Genomic DNA, 17,118 nt, shown 5'->3' with positions numbered 1-17,118 from the left:
TTAAACACTCCCCAGGGTGGGCTTATCCTCCAATCCATAATGGCTTCAAAACACTCTGCAATTGCTTCTTCCCACTGGGCCATGAGTGTTTGCCCACATTTTGTTCTTCATCAGTACCACACAGCACAATGTGAGAGCTGCCTGATAAAACATGCCTGATTGAGAGTTGTCATGGAGCAAGAAACTTTGGATGGATGGATGGATGGATGGATGGATGTTTACTCTTTCTCATTTAAATATCCTAATATTCCATTATTATTTTTGCATTAACAGGTAATATAGAAATACTAGCACATCTCAAAATATATGGATGACCGGTGGTTATCTTAGAATCTCATTTGGTATTTTAAGCTACTTTTGCCTTATAGTCCATGTCATTGGAATGAAATTCCAAGTTTACTTGCCAAACTATTAAGTTATCAGAAAACATTTTTAAGTAACTGCCAAATTATGTGTTAGGGATAGAAAGAAATGACATTCTTGCCTTTGAGAGGCTTACCACTGCATAAGATAGTACTCATATATAAAAAGATGACAATATAAGCATTCATATTAGGGCATCCATAAGTGGTATGAAGATTAAGTACCATCATCTTACTATACAAATTCAGAAGAGGAAGACATTAGTAATGACTGGGTTATAGAAGAAGGTAAGTTTTGAGGTGGGCCTTGAAAGGAAAAATAGCAATTAAACAAATAGAGTATGTCATTGAAGGGAAAGGGGGTAGAGATTATCCCAGACAAGGGAAACAGCCTGAGCAAAAAGGCACAGGGAGAATACATTATGTTTGAACAGTGAGTAGAATTGTTTGGTTATATCTAAGCTTTCTAATAGTTCATAAAATTAGGGCATAATATCAGGGCAAGAAATTTGGGGGTTTTAAAATAAAAGGTATATATGGAGGTAGAATCTTTCAAGAATATTAATCTGATCTCATGTCTGGAATCAAATGGAGAAGGAAATTCAAGTAATTAAGAAGTTGTTTCAATAGTGCAGCCATGAAAAATAATCTTAAGTAGATTGATGGCAGAGGAGAGGCAAAGGGAAGATGGATAAGAAAGAGATCATAAAGGAAAGAGTCATCAGACTAGGTAACAATATGAAATGGGAAAGACAAACGTCACACAGAAATTTGAGCCTTGGTGAATGAGAAACTAATGACAATGAAATGGAAAAATCTAAAAGAGAATAGATTTGAGGTGATGAAGTAAGTTCTCAGATGTGTTACATTTAAGACAGTCATGGCATATCCAAGGGAAAATATCTTCTTTTAAAAACCCTTTGGAGTTGCCTAATGATCTCTGTGATGTGATAAATATCATTAGTCAATTCATAGAGATTAGTGCTCCATATAAATCTTTACCTGAAAGCTGCATAAATTATAAATGTCAGTATATATATTTATGTTTGTCACCTTACAATAATCTGGAGAATCTGTATTTGTAGATATATTAATACTTTGCTGTCCATTTTCGCCTAATTTAAGCTTGATTGTGCTGGCAGACATTTTAACCATAATTTTCTAAAAGCTGAAGACAGTCATCATTCAAGAAAATGGTTTTTCATGATCTGCCTGTTAGGCCTAATATTATTTAATAAAAACTCATTATTTGGTCATTGTGAGTTTTTTAAAAATCATTTTGACCCTTTCCTAGTTCCTTGGTGAGGCTCTTACTGGATAGCCATATAATCCTTCCTATGGACATTTTTTTTCTTTGCTTTGTCAGAACTGTTTGGACTATATATGATCAAATGGGGAGACTGTCTTTAAAAAATCCAGCAGTGTCCTAGCTACTCTTGTCTGTTTGCTCTGATTTGGAGAGTAGACTTTATTGGGTGGTGTCAGTTTGGTTATACTAGGTATATAAGAGTTGAAGGGTCATTGCTGTCTTTTTCATCACAGTACTTTCCTGCTCCCTTCCCCACAGGGATCCATATGGTTTTGGAGATGGTCGGGATGCAAGACGGGATCGGTCCCCAGTTCGAGGCAGCCCAAGGAGAGAACCCAGGGATGGCAGGAATGGCCGAGATGCCCGAGACTCCAGAGACATGCGGGACCCCAGGGATGCCAGAGACATGCGGGACCCCAGGGATTCTAGAGACATGCGGGACCCCAGGGATTCTAGAGACATGCGGGACCCCAGGGATTCTAGAGACATGCGGGACCCCAGAGACATGAGGGACCCTAGAGATCCCAGAGACATGCGGGATCCCAGAGATATGAGGGATCCCAGAGATGCCAGAGACATGCGGGATCCTCGGGATATAAGAGATCTCAGGGACCTTGGAGATCCTCGAGAGCTGAGAGATCCCAGGGATATGAGAGATCTGCGTAATATTCGAGATGCCCCACGAGACCCTATGTATGACAGATATCAAGATGTGAGGGATTCACGAGATCCTGTCTTTAATAGGTATGTGGCAATTTTGTATGATACTGGTAAGATCTACTCTATATATAAATCCTAAAGAGAGCAACATACACATGCCTTTGTACACTCTTCAAATCAGAAATAAGATGAGGATAAAAATATTTCTTCTTACATAATATACTTATTGTAAGGAACTGTCCCTTATAGTGGTGGGCATTCAGCAAATATTCATTGTGACTGAAATAAAACATGTTTGTTTTTATGTGTGAAAATTATTATTTTCATTGAAGGAATTTATTATTGTAGAAAATAGTTTGAAGAATAACATCTATATTGCTGCTTTTTATTGAAGAAGACTATGGCACAGATAATAATAATGCTTTAAGGTTTGCCAGAAGCATTGAAAACATCTCATTCAATTGTCACAGCAATCTGGGAGGTAGATATTATTATCCCCATTTTGCAGATGAGGAAAATGAGGCAGATTAAATGACTTGCCCAAGATCACATAGCTAGTGTGTATGAATCCAGATTTGAACTCGGATCTTCCTGACTTCCAAGTCCAATGTTCTCTGCCTTTGCGCCTTCTAAATATCTCTCTTACTAGAGAGCCACACAGTTCTGATGGGCATTGCATTCTTCATTTGCTTTGTCAGAGAACTGTGAGCTATGTATGATCAAATAAGACTGCTTTTAAAAAATCCAGCAGTGTCCCAGCTATTCCTCTTTTTTTACTTAACTTTCAGTGAATATTTATTTGCTTTGTAGGAGAGAAGAAGTGTATGACCGTTATCTGCGCATGGAAGAGTATTACAGAAGGAAGGATGACACTTATTTTGATCGTTACAGAGACCACTTTGATGGGCGAACTCCTCCAGGCCCAGAAAGTCAGTCCCGTTCTAAAGGTTGAGTATCAGTTTTATTTTGTAAAAGTCATTCCTATCCCATTTTAGGTTGATGGAGTAGCATGAAAGGATGATAGTAGTTCAGCAGCATTACAAATTTAACAAATATTTATTGGGGATATGAGAGAGAAGAGGAGAGGGACATCAATGTATTTCTAGGTGTTTGGAACACATTGTACAAAGATGTCTAGCTACAAGTAACTTGAGTCTGTTTTTAGACCTATGTGAAGTTGAGAAAGGAGGTGGTAGAATGGTTTTTAAAAATTTAAGCATATAATTGTACACTATTTCAAAGTCCGATTCTTTTTGTACAGCAAAATAACTGTTTGGACATGTATACATATATTGTATTTAACTTATACTTCAACATATTTAACATGTATTGGTTAACCTACTATCTGGGGGAAGGGGTGGGGGAAAGGAGGAGAAAAGTTGGAACAAAAGGTCTTGCAATTGTCAATACTGAAAAATTACCCATGCATATATCTTGTAAATAAAAAGCTATAATAAAAAAAAATTAAGCATAACTGGCTCTTAGTGGTCATTCTTCAGCTTTTCTTTGACTCTGTCTTTACAGAGCGTCTGAAGCGTGAAGAGCGGCGTAGAGAAGAACTGTATCGTCAGTATTTTGAGGAAATCCAAAGGCGCTTTGATGCTGAAAGGCCTGTAGATTGCTCTGTAATCGTGGTCAACAAGCAGACAAAGTAAGAGGCCCTATGGAGATGTCTTTTACGAATAAATCAGTTACTTGAATGTTAGGAGGAAATCTAAACTCCTTCAATATAGGGCCTTAAGGCACAGGGATTATATAGGTACTGGTGATGGTGTGCCAATCCTGAGTTCCCTAACACATTCTACCACACTGCTGAGACAATACATCCTGTGCACACTGGGCATCCATCACGGAGCTTGGCAGAGAACAAAGATTATTTGTAAAGGGCTACAACCTTGCAGAGCTGCTAGTCTTCAGCAAGAGGGTTCACTGCTGTGCTGTGCTCACCTCTTTTTAACATTCTGCTCATCAAAAGGCTGAATATCTGCTGCGGGGCTGAAAGAAAAGAGCATGGTGTATTATAGATTTGGTCATTGCCATGTTGTTTTTCATGACATACCTAGAGAATGACTTCATATATTTCCTTATAGTTTGAGATTGAAAGAACTTCTTCCAAAACAGTAACAAAGAGAAGGAGGGTTAGAGACATTGAGCAGCAGGCAGATTCAATGCCGCACTATTAAAAGATGTTCACTTTTTAAAGTGTAAACAGTTCTCTTTTGATGAAAGAAAACTGTGCATGAAAGGTAGAATAGGAGCTGAGAGCCTTGGGTCTCAGCTCTGCCTCTAATTCATTTTGTGACAATATCCATTTCCCTTTTTATAAAGTAAGAAGGTCCAACTAGATGGGCCTTTAAAGCTCTTTTCCACTAAAAAATTCACATGGTTTGCATAGAGGGTAAAGTGGAAATTAGTTCCAATTCAAGAGCAAAGTCTTTATAAATTTGTAGACCAGGAGTATATACTAACTAAGGCCATGGTTATTTCCAGAGATTATGCTGAGTCCGTGGGGAGGAAAGTTCGAGACCTAGGCATGGTGGTAGACCTAATTTTCCTCAACACAGAGATGTCACTGACACAGGCCCTGGAGGATGTTGGCAGGGGGGGATCTCCTTTTGCCATTGTCATCACCCAGCAGCACCAAGTTCATCGCTCCTGTACAGTCAATATCATGTTTGGTACTCCACAAGGTATGGCTACTAGTTAGAAATTAGAGGTCAGTCACAGTCAGAATGACTTATTTTATCCCCTCTGTTCCTTATCCTGCATTCCTCCCTAGACACTGACAGTCCCGATCAGAAGTAGAAGGAAAAGGAATTTAAGAAACAATGATAATTAAAAGTTTGCAGTTCTGAAATAAGACCAGCAAGGCCCTGAATTTAGTGGTTTGCTAGGTAATTTCATGATATATTTGGGATGAGAGCAACCATAGGTTCTCTAGTCATTTAGATGATATAAATAAGAAAGTAAAGGAACAGTATCTATCTCAGCTATCTTGGTAAACTGGGCCTTACTTCTTCAGTGTGGACTTGTCATACCCAACCTCCATGGTCATTAGTAGTAATTCAAAGAGCCCTGGGCTAGGAAGCAAGAGATCTGGGACCCAGCTCTAATTTCAGTTCTGCCACTTAATTTTGTAACTGTGGACAAATCACATCCTTCTCTCACCTAATTTTTTTCCTTCTCTAATGAAAGAATTTCATTAGAAGGGCCCATCTAGCTTTGATATTTTATGTATGCTGATATTCTTTCTTTTAAATCTGACATTTTATGGTTTTGATTAGTGCATCATAAAATGTCAAATGTGAAACAATCAAAATTCTTCTCCTTCCCTTCAGAATATCTTCATTTTTGCCAATAATTCACAAGATTCCATCCCCAGGAAGGAATTCAGATGATTGGATATTTTATTCCTTATTTGAAGAGTCACCATAATGTACAGGATTATATTTAAGAGATAGCATGGGCAGCTGAATAGTACAGTAGATAGATTACTGGACCTAGAATCAAGAAGACCTAAGTTCAAATATGGCATCAGTCAGTTACTAATTTTGTGATCCTGGGCAACTCACTTGACTCTGTTTCAGTTTTCTGTTTAAAATGAGCTGGAGAAGGAAATGGCAAACGACTTCAGTGTCTTTGCCAAAAATAAAAACAAAAACAAAAAAACAAATAGGATCACAAAGAGTTGGAAATGCTGGAAACAATTGAATAGTAGTAACATGTAGTAAAAACAAAAACATTTGAATCCGAGCCCCAATATTAGCTATGTGATTATTAGTCAAGATGTTTAACCTCTTTGGCCCTAGCCTTCCTTGATTCTTCCAGGGACTAATAACTTTAATTCCTTGCATTATGTAATATTATATAGTATCTCTTTTGCTGTCTTCTACCAAACTAAGTTCAATGAGGGCAGGGACCATTTAAATTCTACTTCCTCATTCCTCATCCCACCCTAACATAGTACTTTAGTACTGCTATTATTTAGTCAATAGGTTTTATTGGTGTTCAGGGAAAAAGAAACATTGATGTTAACTGGAATCACAAGAGAAAGCCTAGTAGGAACTAGAGCTGGGGCTTACAGAGAGATGAAATCTAGATAAATGGGCAAGAAGAAAGAGGATAGATATTTTGAGGAAAGTGAATAACAACATGATAGTGAGAGGGACAGGATTTATATGTCTTTCCCCACCATGACATTGTCTGAACTTCTCCTTTGTATTTAGTTATTTTTGTACATGTCCTCCAGTGGATCAGAAGCCTCTTGAGAGCAGAATATGTTTCTTTTAGTGAAATTATTTTCCTTCAATTATCAAGCATTTTTTCCTCTCATTGAAAAAAAGATAAAACTTTTAACAAATATGCATAATTATGCAAATCAAATTCCCATATTTACCATGTCCAAAAATGTGTCTCTTTGGAAGCAGAGTCTTTGTTGCATTATTTTTATCTCTTAATACTTGGCCCCTCACATAAATTTACTTTAAATCCCTGCCAGCCTATCTTATAGGCTTGAAGAAAACAGTTTATAAATTGAAATGTTAAAGAAATATTAACTCTTTTTATTTATGTTGCATTTGAGTAGTACTAGTCTTTCTGCTTAGCGTATCAGTTTAGGTCCCACAAAGCCACATAAGGGGGAATGACTTAGTTAAGCTGACATTTTAATCTTAAGAGTACAGTTAGTTCTAATGGAAGGAGTCAGACATTTGACTCAACTCATGGGCTATTGGCAGGAGGGGGCTGACATCTGAGTTGGAAGGAAGAAAAGATTTTTCAGAGTATGAGTACAGAATATTCTTCTGATTCCCTACAATTGCATTGGTTCCTAGCGCGCCTTCTTTCTACTTGTTCTCATTGATAGTGCAACTGTGTATCTATTTGAAATTAGTGGGAGATAAAAAAAGGAAATTGTTTATGTAACTTTGACTTTTACCATTAATCCTTGACCTAAAATATATTGAAATCCAGTTTCTTGCAAAGTTACTTATTCTCAACCAAAGCTATCATTCATCATTTCCTGGTCTCTCTCTGTTCTTTGTCTTTCCCATCACTATAATGATTTTCTTGTTGGTTTAGGGTCAGGAAAGACAAGGTGGAAACCAGCCTGAAACTACTCAGAACTGTCAGTAGGAGGAAATAGCTCAAGTGCGTGTGTCGTTCTTTCTCGCAGAACATCGTAACATGCCCCAAGCAGATGCCATGGTGCTGGTAGCAAGGAACTATGAACGCTACAAGACTGAATCTCGGGAGAAGGAACGAGAGGAAATCGCCAGGCAGGCAGCCAAGATGGCAGATGAGGCCATTATGCAGGAAAGGGAGCGAGCAGCAGCAGCCCCCATGGAAGAAGGGGTACGAGGTGGCCACCCACCTGCCATCCAGAGCCTCCTCAATTTATTGGCTGATAACAGGTACCTCACTGCTGAAGAAACAGATAAGATTATTAACTATTTACGGGAGCGAAAGGAACGGCTTATGAGGAGCAGCACAGACCTTCTGCCAGGTGAGCTGTGCGGCTGGGCCAAGGTGACGTTCTGACTCTGCTTTGCTAATCTCCAGACTCAGATGGGAAGGGTGGCACTGACCCATATTCTAGGGGTAATGGATCATCCTGTATAGTTAAGCAAAACAAAACACATTGGCTATGTCTGAAAATGTATGCCTCATTTCACACCTCTAATCCACTGTCTTTGCCAAGAAGTGGAAACTTCACCATTGTTCTTCTGAAATCATGATTGGTCACTACATTTATCAGAGTTCTGAAGTCTTTCAAGGTTGCTTTCCTTTCCGTTATTGTGGTTGTAGTATAAATAGTTCTCCTGCCAACCCCATTCTCCTTACAATCGTCCTTCCTTTTCTAATGTCCTAATGTCCTAATACATCTATTCCTAATGAAAAAGAGAGGTTTGCTTTAGTATATAACCACCATTTCTGATCCTTCAGTTAATGTTTTGGAAGACACAATGTGGTGCAGTGGAAAGAGTATTAGATTTGGAATCTCTATTACTCTCTTTGTGACCTCCTACAAGTCACTTAACTTCTCTGGACCTCAGTTTTCTTCATCTGCAAAATGAGCAGGTTGAACTTAGAGGATTTCTAAGGTCCCTGCCAACTCTAAATCCTTTGATCCTGTGATAGAGGCTGTCAACTTCTTGGACCCACTCCAGTAATTTTCTATAGGAACTGGGGTGTTTTCTGAAAGCAACAAAGTGGGCCAATCCTTCGGGGAAGCTTGAGCCATAACCTTTTTAGATGAATAATATAAATGTTAAGTATACTCCACACTTTCCCCTCCCTCTGCCTCTTGGCATCCCGCCTTTGCCTAAGACTTGAGCTAGAGCCCTTTGTTTTCTGTCTTTTCAGCTACTATTTCCTGCCAACCCCTTGGGGCGACTTCGGGCACTTCACTGAAATCCCAGTCCAGCCTGCCTAGCCCCCAGCCTCTCCAGAGCAGTCAGGCACTCCCTCCGGCTACACCAGCTCCAGCATCAGCCCCCACCCCACAGCAGGAGCTTCAGGCCAAAATCCTCAGCCTCTTTAATAGTGGTGCTGCCACTGCTGCAGCAGCAGCTGTTGTGGCCAACAGCAGTCCTACCCCTGCCACAGCTCCCCCAGCAGGCACACAGAACCAGAATTTTGCCACCATGGCTAACAACCAGTCTCAGCAGAGATCACAGGCCTCAGGCAACCAGCCTCCAAGTATCTTGGGACAGGGAGGCTCTGCCTGCAACGTAGGCCCCAGGCCCGGGGCTCCATCTCAAGGGCTCTTCGGCCAGTCCTCCAGTCGCCTGGTACCTGCAAGCAATGTTGCTGGCCAAAGGCCAGTGTCCTCCACATATATCAACTTTGATAATCCAAGTGTACAGAAAGCCCTGGACACCCTGATCCAGAGTGGCCCTGCCCTCTCTCACCTGGTGAGTCAAACCACAGCACAGGTGGGACGATCCCAAGCCCCTCTGGGATCCTACCAAAGGCATTACTGATGCTAATTTATCAATACCACTTTCCCTTCATTCCCACTCCTTCCTCTTCCACCCATTTGCCACATTCATAGAGTTTTTCCAAGAAGGTTCCGTCCACATCCATATTGAGTGTCATGAACCTGTATCACACCTTTCCTTCCCACCCCCAGCTTTGTTACTGATCTCCCCCTAGGGCAGAGTTTGATAGGCTCCAAGATTTAGGGAGCAGAAGTGTAGGTGTCTGAGCTGAGTTGGCAATTGGGTATACCTTGAGCTTAGGAGATGAAGAAGCCTAGACCTAGGTTTGGCCCTTCCTTAGGGCAACTGAAATAAGTTTCTGCTCCACTTAGTATGGAATGTCATTTGTTTATTCACGGTCCAGAGCCATTGCCTCTGCTCATTTAAACAGCCACTAGCCCCCTTAGGAGGAGGCAATATTTAAAGGAAAGCTTGCCAATTTAACACAGTACAAACCTATATTCTGCAAAATCTACTCAGGAGGGAATCAAGAAAGCAGTTGGCAAACTGGGTTTGAGTAGACACAGTGTCACCGACAAAAGCCAGAGGGAGAGACCAATTTGAGGTTTAATAAAATCTTCCCTCAGGGTTTGGGAAAGGAATTGGCCACATTGTAGCCATGAAAGCTTATTAGCCAGGCCATTTCAGCCTGTTCAGAGTTTTTGCATTTAACTTAGCCATCCCCACAGACCAAATAGCTCCACTCGCTAACAATTTAGCCCAGATTGTATGCCTATCTCCAGGTCCCCCTCCTGTGACTGGCCTATTATTTTCTCTCATGGGTGGTTATCAGGTGGAGGATGGTAAGGAGTCTATAATATAAGCAAATGCAACTCTAGAACCTGGCCCTAGAATTCCATTTTCTCAAAGATTATTATTTTTTTTTTTTTGAGCAATTAGCTTGGAGAAACAGACTGTTCATCTCAACCCACTTGTTTGCTTTTTGGAGGAGAGGAGTTGTGGGCAAGGGATAATTTGAGGGCAGATGTTCTAGCAGCTGCAGTGCATCTTGTTATGGACACCCAACTTTCCATTCCTAAGTTTTAGCCTGAATGAAATTGTTGGTAGGAGAGCATCTGGCTTCTGTTCTCTGTTGACACCAAAGGAAGCTGCTCTTTCCTTGGGGATATGCTCATTCTACCCCTCTGAGCCAAAGCCTCTGAGGCTTGGGAGGGCCAGGAGGTTGGGCCTATAGCTGTGCCAGGGCCTGCAACTGTTTGAACTTGGTTTAGAAAACTCAAGGTCCTTAGGTGGCAGCTTTTTGTTCCAACCTGTTTGTGTTATATAGTGTTTTTTCTCTTTGAAACTCTTGTGTTGTTAATAAGAATATTACTTTTTAATTAAAGAAGAAAAATGCAAAAACTGTGTCTGTCCTATTGGATGGTTTTCAGTCTGAATATTTGAAATGGACCTCTGGGACATCACATCATGGAGTCAAATAATGGTATCACTGATTAAATGGCTTCAAGTGTTGCATTTTATAATATCCTTACTTTAAATGCCGTCTTTCAGCTTCCCAACCATCAAGTCTACTCCATCCATCCAGAGTCAGCTGCTTTCTTTGGCAAGGTACTACAACCAGAAATTTTTTTTAACCTTTTCTGGAGCTGCTTACTTAGTATAATAAGCTCTTAATAACTATTGATAGCAAACAATTGCTAGATAATTAAATTTTACACTTAAAACACTTGTTTCACCTATAGTTTCTTCCACATGATTCCATACAGATTCTGCTTAGGTCCTTCTGTGCTAGGAAAATTTTGGACTTTGATTTTTTTTTTTTTTTTTTTTTTTTGGTAATGATTAAGGGAAGGAGTTTCCAGTGCCCAATTTCTCACCTGCCTGAACAACGTCACCATTTTATCCTTACCACTCAAAAAGCAGTATTATTATCTTCAGTTAAGATGATGTTGTCCAGCCCCTTCATTGTATGAAGGAGGAAAACTGAGGCTCAAATGGGGCGAAGGGACTTGCTTAGGTCTGCACAACTAGAGTGAAAATTCCAACCCAGATCTCTCAGCTTCCAGTCAAGTGCTCTTTCCACTATATCACATTCATTTCTTTCCTGCTTTTGTTCTTTGTCCAACTGAATCTAGACTGGAAAGGTAGTCAAGTATCCCGAAAAAAAAGCTCAACTCTGGGCAGAAGAACTAGGCCTGGGAGTTTCAGATTTTATAAAGCCCATGTCAGTATGAAAGTCTTCACTCTTAAAGAAAACAGTGTTTCTCTGAATACTTCTGCCCTGTTCCTTTTTCTTTCCAATATCAACTTGAGACACTGCAGGCCTTGAAGGGTGTAATAAAATTCTTTTTATTGCATTTTGTGCAGACAAGAGTCTAAAAAATTAATACAGTAAAAGCTATAAAGCATTAAACAGGAGCATTCAACAATTAAAGAGAGAACCAACCCCTCCCTTTTAATATTGGCACAAAAAACACAAAGATAAATACTGAGAAGGAATGCTGAATACCCAAACACTTGCACAGAAAATTAAAGGCAAGCCCAAGAATAAGAATAATAAATACTCTGGTTTTGGTTTGCAACCTGTCCTATTTACAAGGTCTTTAAACTTCTTTGCATTGCCCTGCACAGAGATCTCTAAACACAAAAGCATACTAGTCACTACAAGGCTATTGAAATATTGCACTCAGAATAAAAGTCACTTGGATGGACATAAAACATCAAAACTACAGTGATTATAAAGGTAATTTAATGAATGACTTGTGGGAACATTCATAACAAATATATTGCACATGTAGCACAGAAAAGGGAGGGGATTTTTAGGGGTCTGAGTTTTTTGTCATCCACAGAAACTCAACCCATGGGGCTGCTGCTTACTGCTGGGATCTTAGGTCTTGCCAGCTGGGAAATCTGGGACTAGACAGTGCAGCTTGGTGCTCTGATAGATGTTGGCATTGCCTTTTCCCCAACTATCCATAGGGCAAAAAGTCAAGCAGTTTCTAGGACTGGTCTGTACTAACTAGGGCTGCCTTTGGCCAGGGTGACCTGGACTTCATATTTTTTAAGCTGTCTGGAACTTGGTCATTTTGTGGAATCTGACCTGAGAGCCGAAATCCATCTCCATTCCTGATCAAATCGCCTCCCCCAACCTCCATTTCTCATATCCCACTAAATTCTGTCTGCCTCAGGCTGGCAAGGAGAGAAGAGAGGAGAGAATAAAGTCAAAGATAGTGTTCAATGGTCTTAACTAGATTCCAAGATCCTGCAGGCTCCCACACAAGCAGAGGAGAAAAGTACTCTCACAAAGGAGTTGGGATAGCTTGGGGATGCTCCTGGGATAGGGAGGCACTGCAATCACAGAAGTCGGTGTGCAGGAGCAGAACCAGACAGATGCAGTGCCTTCAACTGGCCCTCTCTGGGGTGGAGGTATGAGGAAGGGTGGCTAGCAGGGTCAAGTCTCACAGAACCACAGCTCCATCTCTGGTAACAGGTGAGAACAGACAGGGCTGGTGCGGTAGTTAGGGATGTGGATGAGGCACAAGTGCCAAGAGGAGAACAATTTTGGGTGTCTGGGCAAGAAATAAATCCGATTCCAGAGGCAAAAGCATATTCAGACCACCTACCTTCCTCCTCCCTCAGAAAGCGGAAGTCATGCAGGAGGAGAGCATTTGGCCCTGAGGCTTGCTACCCAAACTATAGCAGGGATCAAATAGGTTTCAGATGCTTCCAAGGAGAATTTAATGAGTCGGGCCAGATCTGGGAGCTAAGGAGAGGTTGGCTGCATGGCTCTCCCAACAGCACGCTGCTACCCCTTCAGTTTCCAAGAAGCAATCCCACACTCCTGAATCTGCTTTGGGCAGGTCCACTGGCATTTATTCTGAAAACCTGGCCAGTAAGGAATTGGAGGGTGAAGGAAAGAGTTGCTGTGTCTGAAGATGGGAGTAGAGTTAGAAGGAGTACAAGGGGGGAACACCTAGGAGGTGGTACTGGTCAGGTCGGGGGGCAAGTCTTTGGCGAAGAGCCAAGGAAATGGAGGTGGGAGTTGAGGCAGGGGACAAGCAAAGAATCAGCGGCACTGCCTGGGCTACTGCTCCCTAGGTGAAGGCACCAGGGCGGGAAAGGGGGAACTAAGATCTTGCCCAAGTACAGAGCCCTCCACTAGGAGAGAAACTCTAACCCCTAACAGGCCCCAGTCTCAGGGCACAGGAAGGTGAGAAGGATGGTAGGGGGAGGATACTAAGCTCACATCCCAGCATCTGCAGCCGTAGTGGAAGCTCAAATCCGCAGTGAGATGAATCCAAAAAAAGTTGGAGACTTCTCTTCCCTGATAACATTTTAAAAGCTGAGTGGTGCAGAGAGATGGAAGAAAAGAGTGAAAGGGAAAAGGAGAGAAGGAAAGGCTTTGCCACTAATACCTAATAGCTAAGAAGCCAGAGCTACTTCCTCGATCATTAGGGCTTAAGCACTTGGAGATCTATATAAACCCAACCTCCTGGTCCCAGGTTACTTCCTGTCTTCTGCCTCCTCGCCTTGCCCCCGAGTTGGAGCCCAGTAGACAAACTCAGTGCTGGCATGGAGGAGTTGAGTTCATTGCGCTTCTGTTCACATAAATATGGTCACGTTAAAAATACACGGACTGTCTCCTGTACACTATGTACAGGGGCCCGACTCGGCCCCAGCCCTGCTCCAGACCCCCGGCACTGTCTGTCCTATGGGTTCCGGAGATTCTCAAGAAGGCCGTGAGGGGTTCGGAGAGGCCGCAGCTCTGGCTGGCTATTGGCTCACTCCAATGATTTCTCGGGTGAAGGAGGGAGGGCAAAGCTGAGACTCGGAGACGGGGACTCCTGGAGTGCCAAGACCTGCCCTGTGGTTTCCGGCTCCCAGCGCGAGGGGAGTAGTAGCTTTTCACCCAGTCCAGGCAGCGCAGCCGATTCTTTCTTGTCCCCGGTGATTCTGTGTCTCAGTCTGGGCAGGGGTAGAGATATATAAAAATGGGGAGAGGGGCCGGCTCAATCTGTCTCTCGGGGCCCAGCCCCAGATAAGGGGAAGCTGGAAGCAAGTTGTCCTTCAGGGAGAGCCGAGGCTCCTGGATTCAGAGTCCTGCGTCCTAGGGCTGGGCAGCGAGAGGGAGTTGGGGGCGCGGGCAGGAGAGGGAATCTATGTAAACGGCGGAGGCGGCAGGGACGGCGCAGACGGAGATCCAATGGTCCAGGGCAGTTGGGCCCAAGAGCCCGGGAGGGCGTTCCCTTCTCTCAGGAGTAGATGGTGATGACCTCACGGCCACCACCGCGCACTAGCATCACCCGGTCCAGGTGCTCTGTGAGGACCTCGAGGAACTCCATGTCTGGGGGCAGGTTCGTCAAGGAGAAAGGCCTACGGGAGTCGGTCCCCCTCCCACCTTGCGAGCTCCACGGCTCTCCTAGCATTGTAGGAGAGAACAGGTGTCGCTACTGCCCGCCAGGGGTCGCCGGGGCTTGCTCCGAGCGGCCCTGTCTCTGTCCGTGGTGCTGAAACCCTTTGCCCCCTAGGGAACTGGAGGGAACTGTGATGAGCATCCCTGAGGACAGGCCCCCAGGAACCAAATCCAATCCCTTGTCGATCCCCAAGGCCCTGGCCCAGCCTCCCAAACCAGGACCCTGGCCCTCTTTGGTCACAGGATACAGTTCTCGTCGCCCTTGCGGTTACGCGGAGGTCCCGGCATATTGAGAAGCACCAGCTTCGCATCTTGTGATTTCTTAACGATGGCCTCATTCAGCCTCACTGCTGTGTGCATTCGTCTCACGTTGGACTGGTTCCTGAGGATACCGGGCATCGGTGTATGAGTACAAACGGAAATAGGAAGGGATCTTCCCACCCAACCCCATAGTCAGGGGAGTTAGGATCCCTCACAGCTACGTAAGAGGGCCTAGGGCACAGGAACTCAGGTTGGGTGCCCTAGAGAGAGGGGGTCTCCAGGAGAGCGGAGTTGGGCACTTTGGGTGTTAAAATGGTTAGGGGGGCAAGGACCCTGCCCAATCAAAAAAAGAAAGAGGAAAGGGCTCTCAGAACTTACAGATTCTCCCACTCACTTCAGGCAGCACACAAAAAAAGTAGGAAGAGAAAGAAGGGAAGAAGGAAAGAAGTCAGAATAGAGCCAGGGAGAGAATAAAGTGTTTATAAAGCCACCAGCCCCAGCCTTGAGAAGAATGTAGGCTTGGCTTCTTCAGTTGAAAAAAATGCATCCCCAAACACTAGACTTTCTTCAACAGTTCTTTGCCTTGACTGACTCCTTAGCAACTCACATCTTTATAGCGCTTTAAATTGTACAAAGTGCTTGCCTCACAATAACACCTTTTTAAAAGTGAGGAAATTGAATCTCAGAAAGATTGTGCCTTTCCCATGGTCACACAGCCAGTCTTTGAACTCAGTGCTCCTGACTCCAAAACCAGCAATCTGTCTTAAGAGTGAAACTTAAGAAGAGTGAGGCAACCCTCCCCTGAGTCCCTGAAACTTGTTCCCCCTCCCAGATTCCCAGGCTTGTCCATACGGCTTCATGCTGAAGAAATCCTTGATTCCCTCGGAGGAGACTGGGCTGGGTCCTTTGTTTTTCTCAGCCACAACCTTGTCTTTAGTCCAAGTGAGATGCACCTTCTCAGGAGCAGCCTCTCCTCCTTCAGGCTCCTCCCCAGGGGATGGAGAGCTGCTAGGGAAGCTAGGTGCACTTTGGTCATGGATCAGCTGCACCTAGTTGGAGATGGGGGGATAGGTGACCCTCCTACCACACTTTATAAGGCCTGCCTCCTGGTACCTCTCCTCTCCTTACCTCCTCTTCTGGCTTCTCTTCACTGTCTCCTGCAGACTCCTCAGGGACATTGAGCCGAAGGCGAGTATTAGCAGGGTTCTTCCTCCGGATGGAGCCGCGGGACTCATCTGTGATGCTCTGAATCTGGTGATTAACCAAAGATATGTTTATATGCTAAAGGCCCAGTTCTCAAACTCAAAAAAAAAAAAAAACCTAGCACCAATATCCTCAAATTCCTCATTCAACCCATTACTCACATTCAAGGATTATTTTAAATACATACATTGGGAAACAAATTATACAAAAATTACTAGCAACCCAGAGAGACCCAATGCCCATACATTAGCCACTCCAGTAGGACCCTACATTCACACTCCAAAATTATCCAATTATTGAGTCAAATACTAGCACTTCATAACTCACACATTGGGAGAACCTACTGTCCAACATCCCATGTGCCAAGGCTACCTATAATCCAAACCAGTCTTGACACCTTCTGTGCCTGTTCAGTTGTCCAGGTCAACTTTGTTTACTATACATGCCCAATGTCGAAACCCACAAGTATTGGGAATATTTAAATGCAGGTAGTAATAGAGAAAGCTAGAGAAATTTGGGAGTCTAGAAGTTTTAGAACTATACAAAAGGTTGATGACACCCAAAGGGCAGCGAGGAGGAAAAGGCACAATAGCGGTCCTAGTGCCTCTCAGAATGGTTCTGGCTGTATTAATGGGCCAAGATCCACCTCCTCACCTCTCGCTCTCTCTCATTCTTGGTCAGATGCATTTGCTTGAGTATCTGTGATCGTTGTTCCATCACCAATGTCTTCTCATAGGTATAGGCAGAGATGTCACTCTCATGCTGCCGAACAATACAAAAGGAAAGACAAAAATGGAGATGAAGATGAGAACTAGGTTCTTGGGCAGAGCATATGGAGGGCTCAAGTCCCTGCTGCTCTTCTCCTCACAAAAAATTCACACACAAACACACACACACACACACACTTATAGTACACTAGAAGAATCTTTCAATTGTTTTGGTGAAGATGGGAGAGACCTTGGTGGAAGC

The 17,118-nt window shown here is 43.1% G+C and overlaps 2 protein-coding genes across 5 annotated transcripts in view; one reads left to right on the top strand and one right to left on the bottom strand.

Annotated features, from left to right (window-relative positions):
- NCOA5 (nuclear receptor coactivator 5) overlaps window positions 1-10,673 on the top strand; it is a 31,804-nt gene extending 21,131 nt beyond the window's left edge. For 3 of the 4 annotated variants that reach the window (XM_051979947.1, XM_051979949.1, XM_051979946.1), the window contains 6 exons: window positions 1,930-2,415; window positions 3,142-3,278; window positions 3,856-3,982; window positions 4,822-5,021; window positions 7,505-7,834; window positions 8,695-10,673. In XM_051979947.1, the coding sequence (XP_051835907.1) occupies window positions 1,930-2,415; window positions 3,142-3,278; window positions 3,856-3,982; window positions 4,822-5,021; window positions 7,505-7,834; window positions 8,695-9,314 (1,900 nt within the window). In that variant the 3' untranslated portion in view covers window positions 9,315-10,673. The remainder of the gene's footprint in view (window positions 1-1,929; window positions 2,416-3,141; window positions 3,279-3,855; window positions 3,983-4,821; window positions 5,022-7,504; window positions 7,835-8,694) is intronic. The other variant, XM_051979948.1, reaches the window with a different exon arrangement.
- Window positions 10,674-11,597: 924 nt separating this feature from the next.
- The window catches only part of SLC12A5 (solute carrier family 12 member 5), a 32,879-nt gene continuing 27,358 nt past the window's right edge, over window positions 11,598-17,118 (bottom strand). The window contains exons 21-26 of the mRNA XM_051979944.1: window positions 16,804-16,911; window positions 16,075-16,197; window positions 15,799-15,995; window positions 15,325-15,339; window positions 14,934-15,067; window positions 11,598-14,616 (exon numbers count right to left, since the gene is read on the bottom strand). Of these exons, the coding sequence (XP_051835904.1) occupies window positions 14,525-14,616; window positions 14,934-15,067; window positions 15,325-15,339; window positions 15,799-15,995; window positions 16,075-16,197; window positions 16,804-16,911 (669 nt within the window). The 3' untranslated portion in view covers window positions 11,598-14,524. The remainder of the gene's footprint in view (window positions 14,617-14,933; window positions 15,068-15,324; window positions 15,340-15,798; window positions 15,996-16,074; window positions 16,198-16,803; window positions 16,912-17,118) is intronic.

The sequence above is a fragment of the Antechinus flavipes genome, chromosome 2, assembly GCF_016432865.1.
Source record: "Antechinus flavipes isolate AdamAnt ecotype Samford, QLD, Australia chromosome 2, AdamAnt_v2, whole genome shotgun sequence".
NCBI lineage: Eukaryota > Metazoa > Chordata > Mammalia > Dasyuromorphia > Dasyuridae > Antechinus > Antechinus flavipes.
The sequence above is the reverse complement of the archived record's forward strand: the minus strand, read 5'-3'. Positions and strand labels throughout refer to the sequence as shown.